Source organism: Thunnus albacares, chromosome 10, assembly GCF_914725855.1.
Source record: "Thunnus albacares chromosome 10, fThuAlb1.1, whole genome shotgun sequence".
Classification (NCBI taxonomy): Eukaryota; Metazoa; Chordata; class Actinopteri; order Scombriformes; family Scombridae; genus Thunnus; species Thunnus albacares.
In genome coordinates this window covers 18,094,523-18,111,228 of record NC_058115.1, presented here as the reverse complement: position 1 = coordinate 18,111,228, position 16,706 = coordinate 18,094,523, and the positions used below count along the sequence as shown (strand labels likewise).

Here is a 16,706-nt window from a genome sequence, read left to right as displayed (position 1 = left end):
GCAAGTCAATACATGAAAACTGCAATTAATCCTTTCATAAGCAGGGTTGGGGTACCATACCTACTGGTTGGTTCAGAGAGCTCCTCCAGGTCTAAACTGCCTGTTACCTAACTGAACATTGCAAGAGGAAGTCTACAAAGGTCTTTAAAAGAACTGAAACAATATAGGTTTACTCTTAATTGTGCTGATTTGAGGTCCTGCAAAATACCTATTTGCAACAAGAGACAATTGCACTTCTATTCCATGAGAAGATAATTGATAGCCTGGAGCCAATTTGAAAATGGCAGATTCAGTCCACACCCAAACCACAAAGTGGTTGCAAAGCTATTATGTCTAATTTGAATGTAATATTTACTAATATACAGTGTTGTATACTATACCTTTGATAGTATACAACACAGGACAGCACAGGAAGATCAATGAACTAATTATTATTATTATTATTGTATTTTATTTATTTACTGAACTTTTTTATTGTTTTCCTCATTTTCCTTGGGACAGATCAATATTTCTGCACTTCATGTAAGTGCGTATTAGTTTTGTTTTAGTTTGACAACATCACTCCTCCCGCCCCACCTCCAGATTCTGGTAATATGAGCCAGAGGCAACTCTGGGGTTTCATGTCCAGAAAAGCAGGGGCTGTCTGTTTTCCCTCCGCAGTACCTCTCCTCTCCTCCCTCGTGTCACGCACTTTCCTCTCTGTAATCACACTGGCAACCCTGGTTGCAGGGTAACACAAACTCCCCAAGAAATAACTAATTAAAAATCACTTGGCTGTCCCACTTCAACTTAAGTATGTTAATTTGCAGGCGATGTTATGTAGCCACGCCTGCTTAGTTAATAAAATGCCATATCATCTTGTCTTTCCCTTCCTACTTCAACTATTTCCCCTCAGCAGACTCACCTTTGACCTCCCTCATTCCATTCCAGTGCTGAATTACTACTGTTTTAGTGCCACAGAGAAATTTGCGGCTCACACCCCTTTAAGTGCACAAATGGGAAGAAACGCCCCTTACTCCAGAACAGAGGTTACAATCGGAAGGTCATTTTCTTGCGTAGATACAAGATACATGGATGTATATAGATACATACATTTCCACCACGATAGAAAGCTTGCAAACTATGTTACACATTTTTCATAGAGTCCTTATTTGCCTTTTTTATTAATTCTAGTTTAACATTCAAATGCCCTTGGCTCTTCCTCAAAAGGAAAAAGGGGACATTAGGGGTGAAGTAGCTCTCAAGTGCTGACTAAGGATCCATTTTCCTGCCCTCTCTCCTTTTGCTTAAGTTTAGAGTGTTTTCTGTGTGTGAGTGGGATCTGAAGCCCAACCCCAGACTAGAGGCTAAGGAAAACTCTATAAAAGTCAGAGGGTGGGACTGTGCATGTGTGGTGGCTGAGTGTTGTTTCTGTCCGCCTGGAGACATCCCTACGACCGATTAACACTGACACACTCTTGTATTGGCTATTAAGCCCAGACCGTGTTGCAGATCTGTAAACATGTCTAAAGGGGAAGAAAAATCTTATTTAAGGATTCTGCGGTCCCAGCTTCAACCTAAAAAAAAATCCAAAAAAACTGCACATTCTACTATCTAATTATAAATCTCTCAGTCTGGAGTCACAAAAAGCTAAAGCCAAACAAGAGGAACTTCTATACCTACAACATCCACAATGTATTAAGGTACTTTAGTGAAAACTGTGTTGGATTTCAGCCTTTAGACTCCCCGGTGTTAGTGCTTCACCTCGCTGTCCCGAGCCCTCCACCGACCGCCTCACTCTTTTCCAGATGTGTGTCTTGCACCACCAGATGCTCAGCACATGCAGACCATGCCTAAAGCTCCTACAGGGGGCTGACAGCCACACAGGGACCTTGTGTGGCGAAACAATACCGCCTCTCTCTGTGTTCCTCCCTTGCCAGCACTCTTCGCTGCCTTTAAGAAAAATCCCCCCTTCATGCACGGACATAGAAAATGTCCAGAGAGCAAGGAGAGAGGAAGGAAAAAGAAATAGTGAGTGTGTGGCCAAGAGAGAAATAAAGACCAGGGGGAGGAAGGCTGGCAAGGTTGGAAGAGAGAATGTTGCTGTTGGCATAAGACTGCGTATTGTTCTTGTGGCTTTCTTTAGTTTCGCTTTTTAACTCTGAAGTTACTAAACACAAATAAGGATCAGGATATCGTATGGACTTGATTTTACTGCTGTTGTGCAGGAAATGTGCCATAAGCACCTCCAAACTGACATTAATCTCATATTTGCTTGCATAATGAAAAGGCTTTTATAACACCACTCCCTCAGCTATCGAAGGGTTAGCCATCAGCAGTGTTGTAACTGCTGCGATGCTGTGAGTGAAGTCAAAGTTATTTGCTCAAGTTACAGCCCTCTTCCACCACGATCCACAGGATGGGTGAGTCATGTGTTCAAGGACTTGGGCGCTTCGCTGTTGTGGGAACATTTCCATTTTCTGATTTCCATGAGACCACAGAACAAACTAAAATGGCCTCCCTGATTCAACACTATGGTGGAAGATGGTTGCGCCAAAATGATCTTGAATCACACTTAGTGAGGTGGAAAAAATGACACATCTGACTCACTCCAAGATGAGATTCCTCTCTTGTGCATCTCTCATATGAGTGTGAGTGTTTGTCAGGGGGAAATAGATCCACCCATGATCTTCTAAACTTTACAAAACATTCATTGATTAAATTTGGATTTACTTTAATACATTGTTTGTTTTTTCTCCTTTGCTAAATATATTGCCAAACATTTCAAATGATGATGATATGAAAATAATAAAATAATACGGAAATAATGATATGCCTTGGTCCAAAAGCCCTATTTAACCCGCAGCTACAAACAGTCCACAATGACGCACTGAACAAAGAATTCAGATGAGACAGTGGTGAATAAGCCAAAGTGCAGGTGTGGGGAAAGCAGTTATACAAACTTTCATATGGTTGGGTGTGTCCAATTAAATCAAACCCTTTGTCTTCACAGTACAGCATAGAATCTACCAAGCACAGACAAAATTCATGTAACGCTTCAGAAACATTTACTTCTATCCCAGCAAAAAGAGTAATTGAGGGTAGAATTTTGTTTGATTAAAGTCTTCAGTCATGTGAAAAGAATGATTGAAACAATATCAGTACAGAAAAAGGCAGATTAAACATGGTCTATCCCACTTACAGGAAATCTTTTCTTCTAAGCTCTAATGTTATCAAGTTGCAGGAGCTGCATTTCAGCATTTGAATGGGGCGTGGTCAACAGATACAACATATCTTTATATCTGCCTTTTCTCTCATATTCTCAAATATGAAACAATTGCAATATACCATATGTAAATGTATGTATTTGCATAATTAACATTTAAGTTGATTTAACTTCAGCTTCTCAATAATAAACAAAGCTCTGGTATCTCACTCAGAGGGAAACTCTCAAGGAAAAAGGAAAAACCTTACATCAATGCCCCTTGTGCCTAGTCAGAGGACATCCAAGTGGATGTTTTTTTATTTATAAAGTTTTGTTCCAGGCTTCCTCTCCTAGGAGTAACACGTATTATCAAAACAAGAGCCCATGGTTTAAGACAGACACCATTCTCATCTTTTTGTGCAGACCACAGAGCTCAACCCAGTCATTTTCCTTCTCTTGTGGATGTTCTCTATTCAACACAGGCCCTACAGCTTTCCTATGGTAAGTCTTTGCCTGCCCTCTGCAGGGTTAACACAAAACAGCAGCAGAAGCAGAACTGATTCAGAACAGCTGCTTCAATTACACTAAAAGTTTGAGTGTCTGCTTTGAAAACCTTTGGTGAGTCATGAACGTCATTTAATACGAAGTTGAAAAGCATTGTTTCACTAACCTCGTCTGGTTGAATGTTTGAAATCTGATACAGCTCACACCATACTGACAATTAGTTGGGTGTGGTCAAATGCAAACTGTTGCATCTGTAACCACACACGGTGAATGTCAGGGTGTACTGAATACACAACTTCAGTAATGCAATAACTTCAACCACCGGAAGTCAGGGGGGAAAAAAATGCATTTGAACTGCCATTATTTTATTCACAGTGCACCAAATGGTTTGTCCTCACCATTAACAGTCTAGGCACCATTAAACAATCAACTGAGCAGGATTTATGAATTGAACACATATGTAAATTAATTACCACTCAAAACACAAATAACCCCCAAAAACTCACATTTGACTCAAGTCACAGATCACAAATCAAATTCCATGAAGGGCATTGTGGAAAATGCTTTATTTCGCAGCTCAAACAGAAAGCCAGTTTGGGGCCATTGAGACAAAATTCACACTTGTCTTCAAAACACTGTCATTCCAAGTCATTGTTGCAGTTTAGTAAGCACGTGGTGGTTGAAAGTCCATAGGTTTTAAGTGTTGGAGAGCAGAGGCGTAGAGTGCTTTTGTTCAGACTGTCTCAGTGTCCTCTCACTTGAAGACCTTGCCCTGGTTGAAGGCTTTACCCACGTGCTTGAAGTCTCCTTCCCAGGCAAAGTATTCTTTTACCATGGTCTTGCACTCCTCACTGTTTGGATCCAGCTTGCGCCAGTCGTATGACTCATAGTCGATCTGCCAGTCTTCAGACAGCTGGAGCACGGAATAAAAATAATTTCAGTGTGAGTGAATTACCTTCAAATTTGATAGATTACACAACACTCATAGTGGCTTATCCAACAACGAATACTTGGAGCATCACATGATGAGCATTCAGAGGAAGACCATGAATGTTCAGTGTTTGTTTTAATAATCTGAAGAATGTCAAACTTCTAAACTTTTACTGATAAGACTTTCATTTACTCAAAGCAATGTTTAAAATTTGAGATGCTATCAAATTTAGCCAATAACAGAGACCCAAACAAACTAAAGCAGTGCAGATTACCTACTCAATCTACTCCATCTGATATCTCATGTCCATTTAAGATCTCAGTTTGATCTTGTTTAATGTGCCCACAGCATGAACCAGCCTTTATACTCACTGAAACAGAGATGACTGGGATGAATATGGTCTCAGTTCTCTCTTCCCCCATCAGATTAAGACTTAGTGCCATGAATGGACACTGCCTTGCCCAATGACAGGGGATGTCTACTTAGCACCCAAAAGATTTCCTGACTTGTGTCAGTACACATGTACTTATCTACCATGTATGCTTTAATATGAAAATGTTCAATTTTGCAACATTTGCTGATAAGACTATCATCCAATCGCTGTGTCGCTCAGGAAGCTTCTGTTTATTGTTGAGCGTAAGTCAAAGTATTTCATAGTAACACTACACATGAATGACAAATCAGTGTCAAGAAAACAGCCAGGAAATGCTTGAGAATGTAATAAGATCAGGACATTGTGGAAAGTGTGATCATATTTTTGCTAATACTTACAGTGAAAGCCAGCTCCTGGCCTCTGAAGATCCAGATCCCAGAGATGCTGCTGTCGTTGTTGGTGCCAAACAAAATGACACTGGCAAAAGCGTTCTTTCTCAGTTTGTCCAGGCGCTGGAACATGCCTGTGAAGAACACAAAAGGAGTTTTTAAAAATCAATAGAAAAGAGGGGAAAAAAAACAAAAAAAAAAACAAAACCCCACAAACACATCACTAAACACTTGACTACAAGAAGTTTATCTGGATGCTCCACACCAATTTCATGCCAGTCTTTTGAAATATGGCCTAAGAAAAAGGAAAAAAAAGATCCAATCTCCAGAATCTATACTACCTGTAAAGTAGTTCTGTCTCCTAGAGTAACATTTCAGAAACCTCAGTCTCATTTAATGTGCCCATAGCATGAACCAGCCTTTTTACTCACTGAAACAGAGACGACTGGGATGAATATGGTCTCATTTTTCTCTTCCCCCGTCAGATTAAGACTTGGTGCCACGATTGGACACTGCCTTGCCCAATGACAGGGGACTCAATTTTTCCTAAGATAATGGTGAATCCTGATTAAAGTACCAACCTCTTTCTGCCACCTACATGGTCTGAATGCAGACTACACGTGGTATACTGTGCTCTGTATTCTTCAACAATTTCAAGAACATGTTGACTTTCTGGGCGTTTCCTGATAAGATCTCATATCCTCTTGTTCTCTGAACATGATCCTTATCAACTTCCCTGAAAAGCTATGCCACATTGAAGTCTGGGCCAAAACCACTGATTGAAAGAGGAACTGGTTGCTACTTGTTACTACAGAATCTTCCAGGTGATTCCCATGGAGTCAACTTAACATGAATGAGATATCCACCACTATTTTGACTCCTCCATAAAAACACTTGCCTCCTCTGATCTACTTCAACGCCAAAAAAAGTTGTCAAAGCAGCCTGCAAATATTTGGTCATATTCACATAAATGAGCAGAACCACCTCCAAACTGGACTTGCATCGTCTTTGACAATGGAAACACACGAGCAAAACCCACACCAACACAAGAATCTACTAACCCCCCATACACAGAGAACCAATGCCAAAATTTGATCGCAATATCTTCTGACCAGTGAGCCACCACATCGCTTCAGTTGAGCAAGTAGGACTGATAAAAATTCAACGTGCACCTTCACAACAAAAATGGCTTCAATACACTATACAACCCCTCATTCTCTTTAGGACAAGGGTTGTGCTGGGTAGAGTGGCTGCTGTTAAGTCTCACCTGTGATAAGGTTGCAGCTCTTGAAGGTAAGTGTAAGCTCTTCTGGGTATTTGTACTGACTGTACCAGATGGAGTATCCCTCAGTGTCAAAGTGCTCCCAGAAGTGGGGAACGGCTACTGTTAAGGTGTCCTCATTGGAGTACTTCCTCTTGAACTCATCCATGACAAACGTGCTAAAGGAAAAAGAAAGGAGAAAAACGAGGTCATATACATCTGTACATGTAAGGTGGAGAGTATGACAAAATGGGAGAAACTGTGTGTTGGCAAAGGGACATTGCTGAAAAGTCAGCTACATAAAACATTATCTTGATGCTCAATGTTAACTAGATTAGTTAAAGTTTCTAGTTCTCTTACAGTAACCTTCCAATATCCTAAGGTTAATTGTAGATCTTGTGGTGCAATTTAATACATTGTGCCCATAGCATGAACCAGCCTTTTTGCTCACTGAAACAGAGATGACTGGGATGAATATGGTCTCAAGTTTTTCTTCCCCCGTCAGATTAAGACTTGGTGCCATGATTGGACACTGCCTTGCCCAATGACAGGGGACAATATGCTTTTCCCAAAGAGGGAAACTTCTTGATTGGTGTTGACGCCAATTTCCATCCACATCCAAACATGAGCAATTTAATGTTCAATATGTCATCAAAAAAGTGCACTCCACCTACTTCCTGAGGGTGAAGCACACTCATCTTTGAAATGTGCCTACTTCCTTAGCAAAATGTAAATGTGACTATATTTTACTCACATTTAGGTAATAAACATTACAAATAAAAACCAGGGGTGGTAAAAACATGTGCCTCACACAGTCAACAGTTTCCACCCACTGATTTGCACTCCGAGCGGAGGGGTAAGTATTCAGGGAAACAATCTGCCAAGATGATCAGCTGGTATGCAAATTTGCAGACTATTGGCTCAAATGACCACTAGTGATGCAGACTACCATCTAGAAATTGCTAAGCTAAGAATGTGAAATTCTAAATGACAAAAATGAACATACTATAGACAGGGAAAGGCTGCAGATCTCTCTACCTCTTTGGCAGGTGTGCAAAGGGGTCCTTGGCTTTGGGCTCAGCGGCCAAAACAGCATCGCAGTCATCCATCTCCTCCTCTGGAGCGGGCTTCTTCTCTTCCTTTTTCTTTTCTTTCTTCTCCTGGGGCTTGGCTGCCTCCTTGCCTCCCTTCTCTTTCTTCATGGGGGTCTCTTTCTTGGGCTGCATCTCAGCAAACTTCTTGGCTGGAGGAACGGAACAAAACAATGAAAAACATGTTTTCTGTGTAATACGTTCCAGTTATCTGACTTTTGTTCTGCACTCAGTCCAGGACTTTGGAGCTGAATTGTGAAATAGTACAAGCAATTACAGCAATGACGTCTGTTTAAATGAATTTTTTTGTCCCTTAAAAGTTATTATTTAATGAACACTAACTTAAACTACTGTGTACACCCAGTTATCTCAAAAGACATGTAGTGCAATCCTTGTGCCAAATAAATCATCTTCCTGACATTTAAAAATACAAGTAAAGCAAAAGACCTTTTGAAAAGGACACCCTTTCACTTCAACAATTTGGGGTTTTCAAGAGACAGTTTACATGTATGTATCTGCATTAACAGAACTGAATATCCTTTATAAAGAGAAAAAATAAAATTAGAAATTAGTCTTGATAGGATACTTCAGCAGAACCAATTAAAGGTCTAATGTGTAGAATTTAGTGGCATCTAGTGGAATGATTTGGCAGAAGTGCAATATAATATTCATAAGTATGTTTTAATTAGTGTATAATCCCATGAACATAAGTATCTTTTGTAATTTCATTACCTTAGAATGAGCCCTTTATATCTACATAGGGAGCAGGTCCTCTTCCATGGAGTCTGCCATGTTGCACCGCCATGTTTCTACAGTAGCCCAGAATGGACAAACCAAACACTGGCTCTAGAGAGGGCCTTTTGCATTTTCCATGAGTATCGCAGCCACCGTAGGTTCTCCTACATGCTTGGAGGGGGGATGGGGTATTCAGTTGGTTGCAGTTTCCAACCTCACCACTAGATGCCACTAAATCTTAAACACTGGTATTTTAAAATCAGTGACACAGAGGCAATGTCTCTAATTTCACAGTCTCAATTAAATGATATGCTTCTGCAGCCAGTCTTGTGCCAAGTGTGTGCCTGTTGATCTCACTGCTAATGACTCACCATCAAACTGGGCCATCTTTTCACACAGCTTGACCTCCCCAAGGACAGCCTTGAACTGGGGCTGGTTGATACAGGTGACAAACCAACGGGTCACATTGGGGTAAGGCTGACGGAAGGAAGGCTCAAGGACCTATGAGGGAGAGAGGGGCATTAGGATACTCAAGGCGGAGGGGCTTTCTGGAAAGCATTGTGACTCAAATATCATTAGAAGTGTTACTCTAAGACGTCAGAATCAATCAGCAATGTGTGGCTGGATGTGCAACTGCTGTGTTCATGTCAAACCTGTTTGTAGAGCCAGAGCATGGAGCAGGCCACAGTGATGTCAGCAAGGCTGACCCTCTCTCCCACCAGGAAGGTACGGGTGTTCAGGTGCTGGTTCAGCACTGTAAGGGCCCTCTTCACGTCCTCCTTGGCCTGCTCTGTGGCCTGAACAGACCCAGACAGAATAATGACTATGCAGGATTACACAACTAATATACAGTCAAGTGCCCAATCATGCCAAGTCCTTATAACAGGGTGTTGCACTACAGCCAGCTGAAATGGCCACAAACCACAGTTACCAAAGCACTTAAGTCTGAAAGCTTGACCAGAAAATGCTGAGCTACACACCTGCTTGTTGAACTGCATGATTCCCAGAGTGGGGAAGACCCATGCGCTGGCTGGAGGGATGATCTCTGAGTCAGCGAAGTTCACCCACTGCAGCACCTGGGCTGCGGCCTGGGGAGTGGCACCACGCAGGGCATCATTGCTCACTGCAGTTGAAAGGGACAAAATAATTCTTATAAAAGAGTACCCCAATTTATCATTGCACTCCTATAAACGCTGTCAGACTCATGGCATGTTTTATTCCTTGCATTCTTCTTCTGGCGCCTACATTACCAACAGTGCAACTCAACTTCATTAACTTGACTGTGCGAATTTGGTTGCGTTATTTCGTGCCCATTCTACACTTTGAGAGATGAGCCTTCAAAAAAAAAAAAAAGTGGGATTTCATGGCATCATTAATCTATGTCCTTTAATAATTAGCGTAGAGACAGTTAAAAGTGCAGACTAGATAAAAAGTCTGTTTTGATTGAAATGTACCTTTCCATTAAACCTACTGGCACATACTATACTTTTTAGACTTTAGGAAATATATAAATACAGACATTTTGGGGTCAACACCTAAGTTGAGTGCATAAGACACAGAGCAAACCATTATTATAATTATAATTATTAGTAAATGTGAGACTTACAGTAGTGAGCAATGGCATTACTCTCAAACAGACAGAAGCCGTCATCTCCCTGGTAAGCGGGTACCTACAAAATATAGCAGAATTGAAGTATAATTTAAAGCATTTAGCAAGTTTTAGTACAGATAATCGAGCAGGTAAGTGCATGAGAACATTCAGTTACACAACAGTGCTGTAGTCAAACCGGTTAAAGCCTTTCAACTTTGACAATTAGTTAATATAATTGGACTAACTGATTCAACTACATTCATTGCAGACATTGAAACAAAAGTAAATGTAAAACACGACGAGCATTTCTGTTCAACCAACAAAATCAGTTGCACTAACCTTGCCCAGAGGGAAGTTGTTGAGGAAGGCAGGAGTACGGTTTGTCTGCCCGAAGGTGAAGGCAGGGGAGCTGCTGGCCACTTTGAGGCGAGCACCACTGTACTGGGCTGCAATCTGAGCCTTGAAGGCCCGCCAGTTCTCTGGGTACGTGTACAGAGTCTGTGAGAAGGAGCGGAAACACTGCAATTATTGGACAATTAAATGCACTGAACAAATCTACATCTATCAAAGGATGCTCTCATATCAATATATTGCTAATGTACAACAAATCATGTACTCTGGCCTTGTAATGCAGTTCTACTTTAAAATACTCAACGTAGCGTCTGGGAGAATACTATTCTTAACTCTGGATGAATGATGCCATCCAAAGCTACATGCTCAGCCATTTAAATGGACTGGGCAGGAAGGGGAACAAGGAGAAGCTGGAGAAGATACATCTCTCCTAGCTACCACGATCACATGTACTTCAATTAGCCAACTACAAGTGAAAGCTGAGTTAACAGCTATATTCACGCGCCTATTAGCATGCTTACAATGCTAACTAGCCATCATTAGCGGAAATAAAACACAACAGTCTTCCATTACTTAGCTTTAGACACTAACTCAAGCGAAAGGTCTTCTTTAGGACGACACAAACTGAACATAGGCACTGACGTTAAGCGAAAATGTCCATTAAGGTTCCACCAAGTTTTCCCACAATGAAACTAGCTAAGGTAACGTGGCATGAGCCTGGCCCAGGAGAGGGGCGTCATTCAGCTTGAATGCAACGTCAGGATAGCAAAAGCTAACGGCTGTTACAATGAACACTGAATGAAATTATCGGTAAATACACAGAAGAACAGCACCATAACAGCCAGAGAGGATCAGTGACATACAAAGGTGCTCAATAATAGTGAGGATGGGGCTGATTTTAGACGGATTGCACCAGGAAAGTACAAAGAAAGCTCAGTTTCTAGCTATCGCTCCATCTTACTCACCCCTGCCGCCATCTTCAGGACGAGAGAAAGAAAGAACGAGGGCGCGCTCCACTGACGTATTTACGCCCGCAACACGTGCGCGTCCTTGAAATTTCCGCGTTCACGCATTTCCCCTCATGTTATATACCAACCAGGTGATGCTTTGTCACACAGTAGCGCGTCTCAGCTGATTCTTTTAAAGATAATAAAAAGTAATACAGATGTTATAATAACAACAGTTGAGCTGTGCATCGAATATCTTTGCACACATAAAAATAAAAAAGATGGTTCTGTGATACTTTTTCCTTTTACAAGTACAGAAAATGAGTACCAAAAATATAAGAACAAATAAAATATTTTATTATGGTCCACATACAAAAGCAAACAATACATAATGAAAATGACGTTCAATATGAAAGAAACTGTTAATTGCGCTGGCTACTTTGTAAATCATCTTGCTATCAATTTAGCAAGCATTCTCTTGTTTATATTTTTTTTGAATTTCACAGCAGTTCCAATAAAAACCAATCAGATCTAGACTGTTCATCATAGTAATGAAATGAAGTAGTTACAGGGATTCACCATCTGTGCCCATACCATATTGAAGTAGAAAAATATTGTTTTTAACAAAGAAACTGCTAGGCTACAACAAAAACTGTCCAATGTGATATTTACTCCCTCTGGCGCAAATCAGCTCACAAGACCTGAAAAATGAAGCACAGAAGGCAAGTTTAACGATCGATCACTTTTTTTTTTTTTTTCTTGAGTATAACTCAGGTCATACACAGTACAGATAAAATGTTCCACACTCCAAATTGAAGCAATAACAAGCCTGTTTTGAGAAACTGCTTCACTTATTCGCAAAATAATTTGATGCAAATTAAATCTATGTAAGCCATTTTTTTCAATTCATGCCATCTAATGAGAAGATCTACCACCCACATGACAATGTTCTGTGGTGTAATACTCACCCAGATAATCATCCATGAGAGATCCAATGGCAAACTGAAAAACAAGTGAAAAGCTTGTTTTTAACTTATTTTAGATCAACATGCTGTATGCCACTCCTATAAACTACTGTGTAACATCTGACATATAGTGACACACACCTCTCCTTGAAATTTTTGCCAGTAGTAAGCTGGAGTTACATGGTCCTTTTTTTTTTTTTTTTTTTTTTTTAAGTAAGAAAGAAACACTCACAATGTCATTCTTGTCCACTCTTGTTCCCACGATCTTTAGCCGGATCTCATCATCTTGCTGGATTACAATGTCCTTAAAAATGGGGAAAAAAACATCCTTAAATGCAAGACTCAGCAACAGTAAAATGAAAAAAGCACAACAGCAGTGAGCAGCACCACGACTACTTTGCATACAGAATTTAGGACGTTTCACATATGGGCTCTATTTTCATGAACAGTTCACTTTTCTGGATGAGTTGATTATTGAGCAGTCACCATGTTTTTTGTGCTGCATGGCGCACAGTTTTACTTGGCATTATAATCGATACAATAACCCTCTGCAGTTAAACACCATCACAACGCAATTAATAAAACGAAAGATGTGGTCTAGTGTTTTGCATGTTGTTTGGTTTCTGAAATATTTTTTTAAAGTTGAATTCAATTAGATTTGACTGGCAGTTTTTACCAGTTGCCCTGTGCCTTTGGATGGAGACACTGGGAGAGGATTGGCAGGAACAGACGGTTTTTATTGCCCTAAGCTTTTTCATAGGACTCTGTGAACTGTTTTCAATGTGTCATTCTCCAGCACACTTGTTGATTCACACTGCAGTAAAAACCACGCAGTATAATTAATCATAACCAATAACTGAAGTTTGAAAAGTACATAAGCACTGAGGTTTCTGGTGCTGGATGTGCAACATCTAACCAGTGGATCTGCTGTGCTTAATCATGGCCTGACAGTGTGGATATTTGCTCCAATTAGAGATTAAAGATGGAATAGATACCCGCCGCCATCAGACAGCTGTAATGAGAGTTACCAGAGTAAAGGAAAGGCCATCAGTATAGGATACAAGCTGTCATGGATGACAGAGCTGGTAAGAATCACTCATTAATCTTTATTCTGTCTCACTAGCATTAATGTCATAATATGAATAAACCAGATATTTTTCTGTGATCAGCTGGTAAATGAACGTAGAATGAAAGTAAGAAAAGAGAAAAACATGAATAAAGGGCTCTGTGAGATTTTAGAGAGGTTTATGTGGGTGTACTTTCACCAAATAAACACACTTGTGTGCTGAGCCATCAACCGGCTTGAAGCCTCTTGGCATCAAGATTGCAGTGCACTGCTGGATTGGCAATAACACATCCCTTACCGCACTTCTCCTCCCACTGGAGAGTACAGTGAGTAATCAAGATAACAAAATCAATGCACTGGTGTGCCCTAGGTAAACAATTTCCTTTTCTCCATGCACCAGCTCCAAACTATATCCCTGTATATACAGACACGTGACAAATTAAAGGAAAAACCAACACTAAGTGTCTTAGTAAGGTGTTGAGGCACCACATGCAGACAGAACAGCTTCAGTGCACCTTGGTATTGATTCTACAAGCATCTGAACTCTTCTGGAGGGACGAACACCATTCTTCAAAAAAATATTCCCTCATTTGGTGTTTTGATGATGGTGGTGGTGGAGAGCACTGTCTAACATGTCAGTCCAAAATCTCCCATAAGTGTTCAGTTGGGTTGAGATCTGGTGACTGTGATGGTCATAGCATATGAGTCACATCATTAACATACTCATCAAACCATTCAGTGACCCCTCGTGCCCTATGGATGGTGGCATTATCATCTTGGAAGAGACCACTCCCATCAGGATAGAAATGTTTCATCATAGGATGAAGGTGATCACTCAGAACAACTTTGTATTGATTTGCAGTGACCCTTCCCTCTGAGTGGACAAGTGGACCCAAACCATGCCAGCGAAATGCTCCTCATAGCATAACAGAGCCCCCAGATCCCCTCACTGTAGGGGTCAAGCATTCAGACCTGTACCAGTTTTTCCTTTAATTTGTTGCCCATCTGTGAGTCTAATAGAGAAAACTATCTGGTGAACATGTCAGGTATTTTGTTAAACACATTTCTAACAAGTGGCTGGTAATAATATAAATGTTTTTACCTCATCAACTGTCTTATAACAAGGAGGATTAGAGTTGGGGTCAAACTCCATTTCTGAGGGGATGGACTGCAAAAAGAAAGTGTGCGGTTAGATAAATATAAAATGATTTTAAGAGCATATCAAAGGCAACCAATTCAGTCAAAAACTATAGATGTTAAGCTAACTCACATGGCGAGAGATGAAGCAAGACATGGGACCGATTTCTGTGAACAATCCAACCTGTAAAAATCAGAAAAATATCAATTAGATAAGGTGCAAAAGAAAAGTATCCATTTTCAATTACTCATCTTCATACTCAATTAACTCTTCACCGGACTCTTCACATCTACTCTGCTTCAACAGTTAGGTATATAGTTTGGAGTGTGCCAATATAAAATACAGGTATGCCTACTACAATTACATTGTTAAAAATCAAGATATACAAAATATATCTTTATATCACAAAACTTTCTTTTTACCTTTCAGCTACTTGATTCATCCAAAAACATATGTAAACATGAGTTTTGGGCTTTACAATAATCAGTTATAATAAAATATTGTACACATTTTCAGAAGTACACATTTATGAGATTTAAATAAGAGTATCATGGAGTGCAGAGTCAGGTGATGTATTATAGTATCCTGACAACAACAGGGAGTTGGTGTCAGTGATGAGCTTTAGTTAGCACTGAAAACCGATCTGTCAGATTTTCTTATCGATTTTCATGTTTCAGCTTGAATATTGGTGACTATTAAAGTTGCACTGCCCCTCTCACCTTGTTAACCTGAGTCACCACAGCATCCACCACTTCACCTTTAAATGGGCGGAACACAATAGCCTTGTACTTGACTGGATACAGGACAAACCCTCTGCCCGGCTGGATTACACCTGCCCCGATGTTGTCAATGGTGGTGACTGCAATGACAAAACCATACCTGCACGAGAGGTGGAAACAAATTAAATGCTTGCATACATCAAGCTTTTCTAAACAGGATAACGAATACAAGACTAAGAATTTTGTTAATGTGGTTTGACACTGTCATGATGACTTAAAGCAGAGGTTCTCAAAGTGGGGTCCAGGGACCCCCAGGGGTCGTTATGGGTCTTCCAGTCATTTATTTTCACCATAATTACATCCATAAGTAGCACAATGACAGAATGTATGACCGTATTGGTCATGGGTTTCATACACTTTCCATAATAAAACATCTAAAAGCAAAAATCTTATCAGATTGTGGACCCTGAGACAAAATCTTATCAAATGGGGGTCCATGGTCTAATTTGTGCGAGTTTAAGGGTCCTTGATGTGAAAAAGTTTGAGAACCACTGACTTAAAAGGTAAAACAAAATATCAACCCTTCTCTGTTGTCTAAGAGATTGTGTTTTTAAACGCAAAGTCAAAACTGAGTGAATAATGCCCTTTTAACATCAGATCTAAATTAATACACACACCATGTTATTAAAATGACAGGTTAACCTTCCAGTCAAATTACAGACATCTGTTCCACTTATTTAGGAAGACCAGAATAAACAAAAATCGACATTTCTATGTTGCTGGGTACATAATTAAGCCTTGCAGCCACTCACTTGCCAGTGCAGGTACCCTCCACTTCTGTGAAGAGCTTCTGCTTCACAGTGTTCAGGAGGTTAGGACCAAAATACCTCGGGTGTAGCAATATTTCATGCTCCAAAGAAATCTGTGAATACGAGAAGCACGCCTCATTAAAGCTTGAAGACAACACTGGTGGTGATTCTGTAGGGAAATGCTAAGGACGAGGATTTGGAAATGCACAAGTTTTGTTTAGCTGCATTAGCAATGCTAACCAGCCAGCGATCACGCTAGGCAATGATTTAAAAAAAAGTACATTCCTATTATCCAACTCATACGCCGACAATAATGCACGTACTTACATGGTAAAACATTTCTGTTTTGTAAAGGTCAATCCGTCTTTGATTAATATACTTGTTTGAATGAGTTATCTATACGTTTATCCACTTATTGAATGAAAACAACGAAAACCTGTCGCTCATTCGCAACAAAGTCATTTCCGGTTCACGAGGTCGATGAAGGAACCTTTGTTGCCCCGCGTTTGTTTCTCAGGAAACAAATTTGTCTTTGCTAAAATTGGGAGACGCAAACATAAACTAACCCTTAACATCTCAAAGCTAAGTTAAATCATCTTTGTTGAAAGCTTGTTTAAAATATATATAACATAAAATACAGGTATAAACGCCT

General features: G+C 40.2%; 2 protein-coding genes across 3 annotated transcripts; both read right to left on the bottom strand.

Annotated features, from left to right (window-relative positions):
- Positions 1–4,235: 4,235 nt before the first annotated feature.
- Positions 4,236–11,473, bottom strand: eef1g (eukaryotic translation elongation factor 1 gamma). Of its 2 annotated transcripts, none has more exons than XM_044362997.1 (10): positions 11,376–11,473; positions 10,399–10,557; positions 10,075–10,138; positions 9,449–9,591; positions 9,122–9,265; positions 8,840–8,969; positions 7,681–7,885; positions 6,649–6,821; positions 5,391–5,515; positions 4,236–4,601 (listed from the first exon to the last, which is right to left on the bottom strand). In XM_044362997.1, exons 1-10 carry the CDS (start codon positions 11,385–11,387, stop codon positions 4,443–4,445), a joined length of 1,314 nt encoding a protein of 437 aa, XP_044218932.1. In that variant the 5' UTR covers positions 11,388–11,473; the 3' UTR covers positions 4,236–4,442. The 2 variants fall into 2 exon arrangements, with proteins under 2 accessions (XP_044218932.1, XP_044218933.1); XM_044362998.1 differs by lacking the exon at positions 11,376–11,473 and adding an exon at positions 11,244–11,266.
- Positions 11,474–11,693: 220 nt separating this feature from the next.
- polr2g (RNA polymerase II subunit G) lies at positions 11,694–16,527 on the bottom strand. Its single transcript, XM_044363001.1, has 8 exons — positions 16,382–16,527; positions 16,058–16,167; positions 15,246–15,405; positions 14,659–14,709; positions 14,491–14,556; positions 12,555–12,626; positions 12,326–12,359; positions 11,694–12,058 (listed from the first exon to the last, which is right to left on the bottom strand). Exons 1-8 carry the CDS (start codon positions 16,391–16,393, stop codon positions 12,045–12,047), a joined length of 519 nt encoding a protein of 172 aa, XP_044218936.1. The 5' UTR covers positions 16,394–16,527; the 3' UTR covers positions 11,694–12,044.
- Positions 16,528–16,706: the final 179 nt, after the last annotated feature.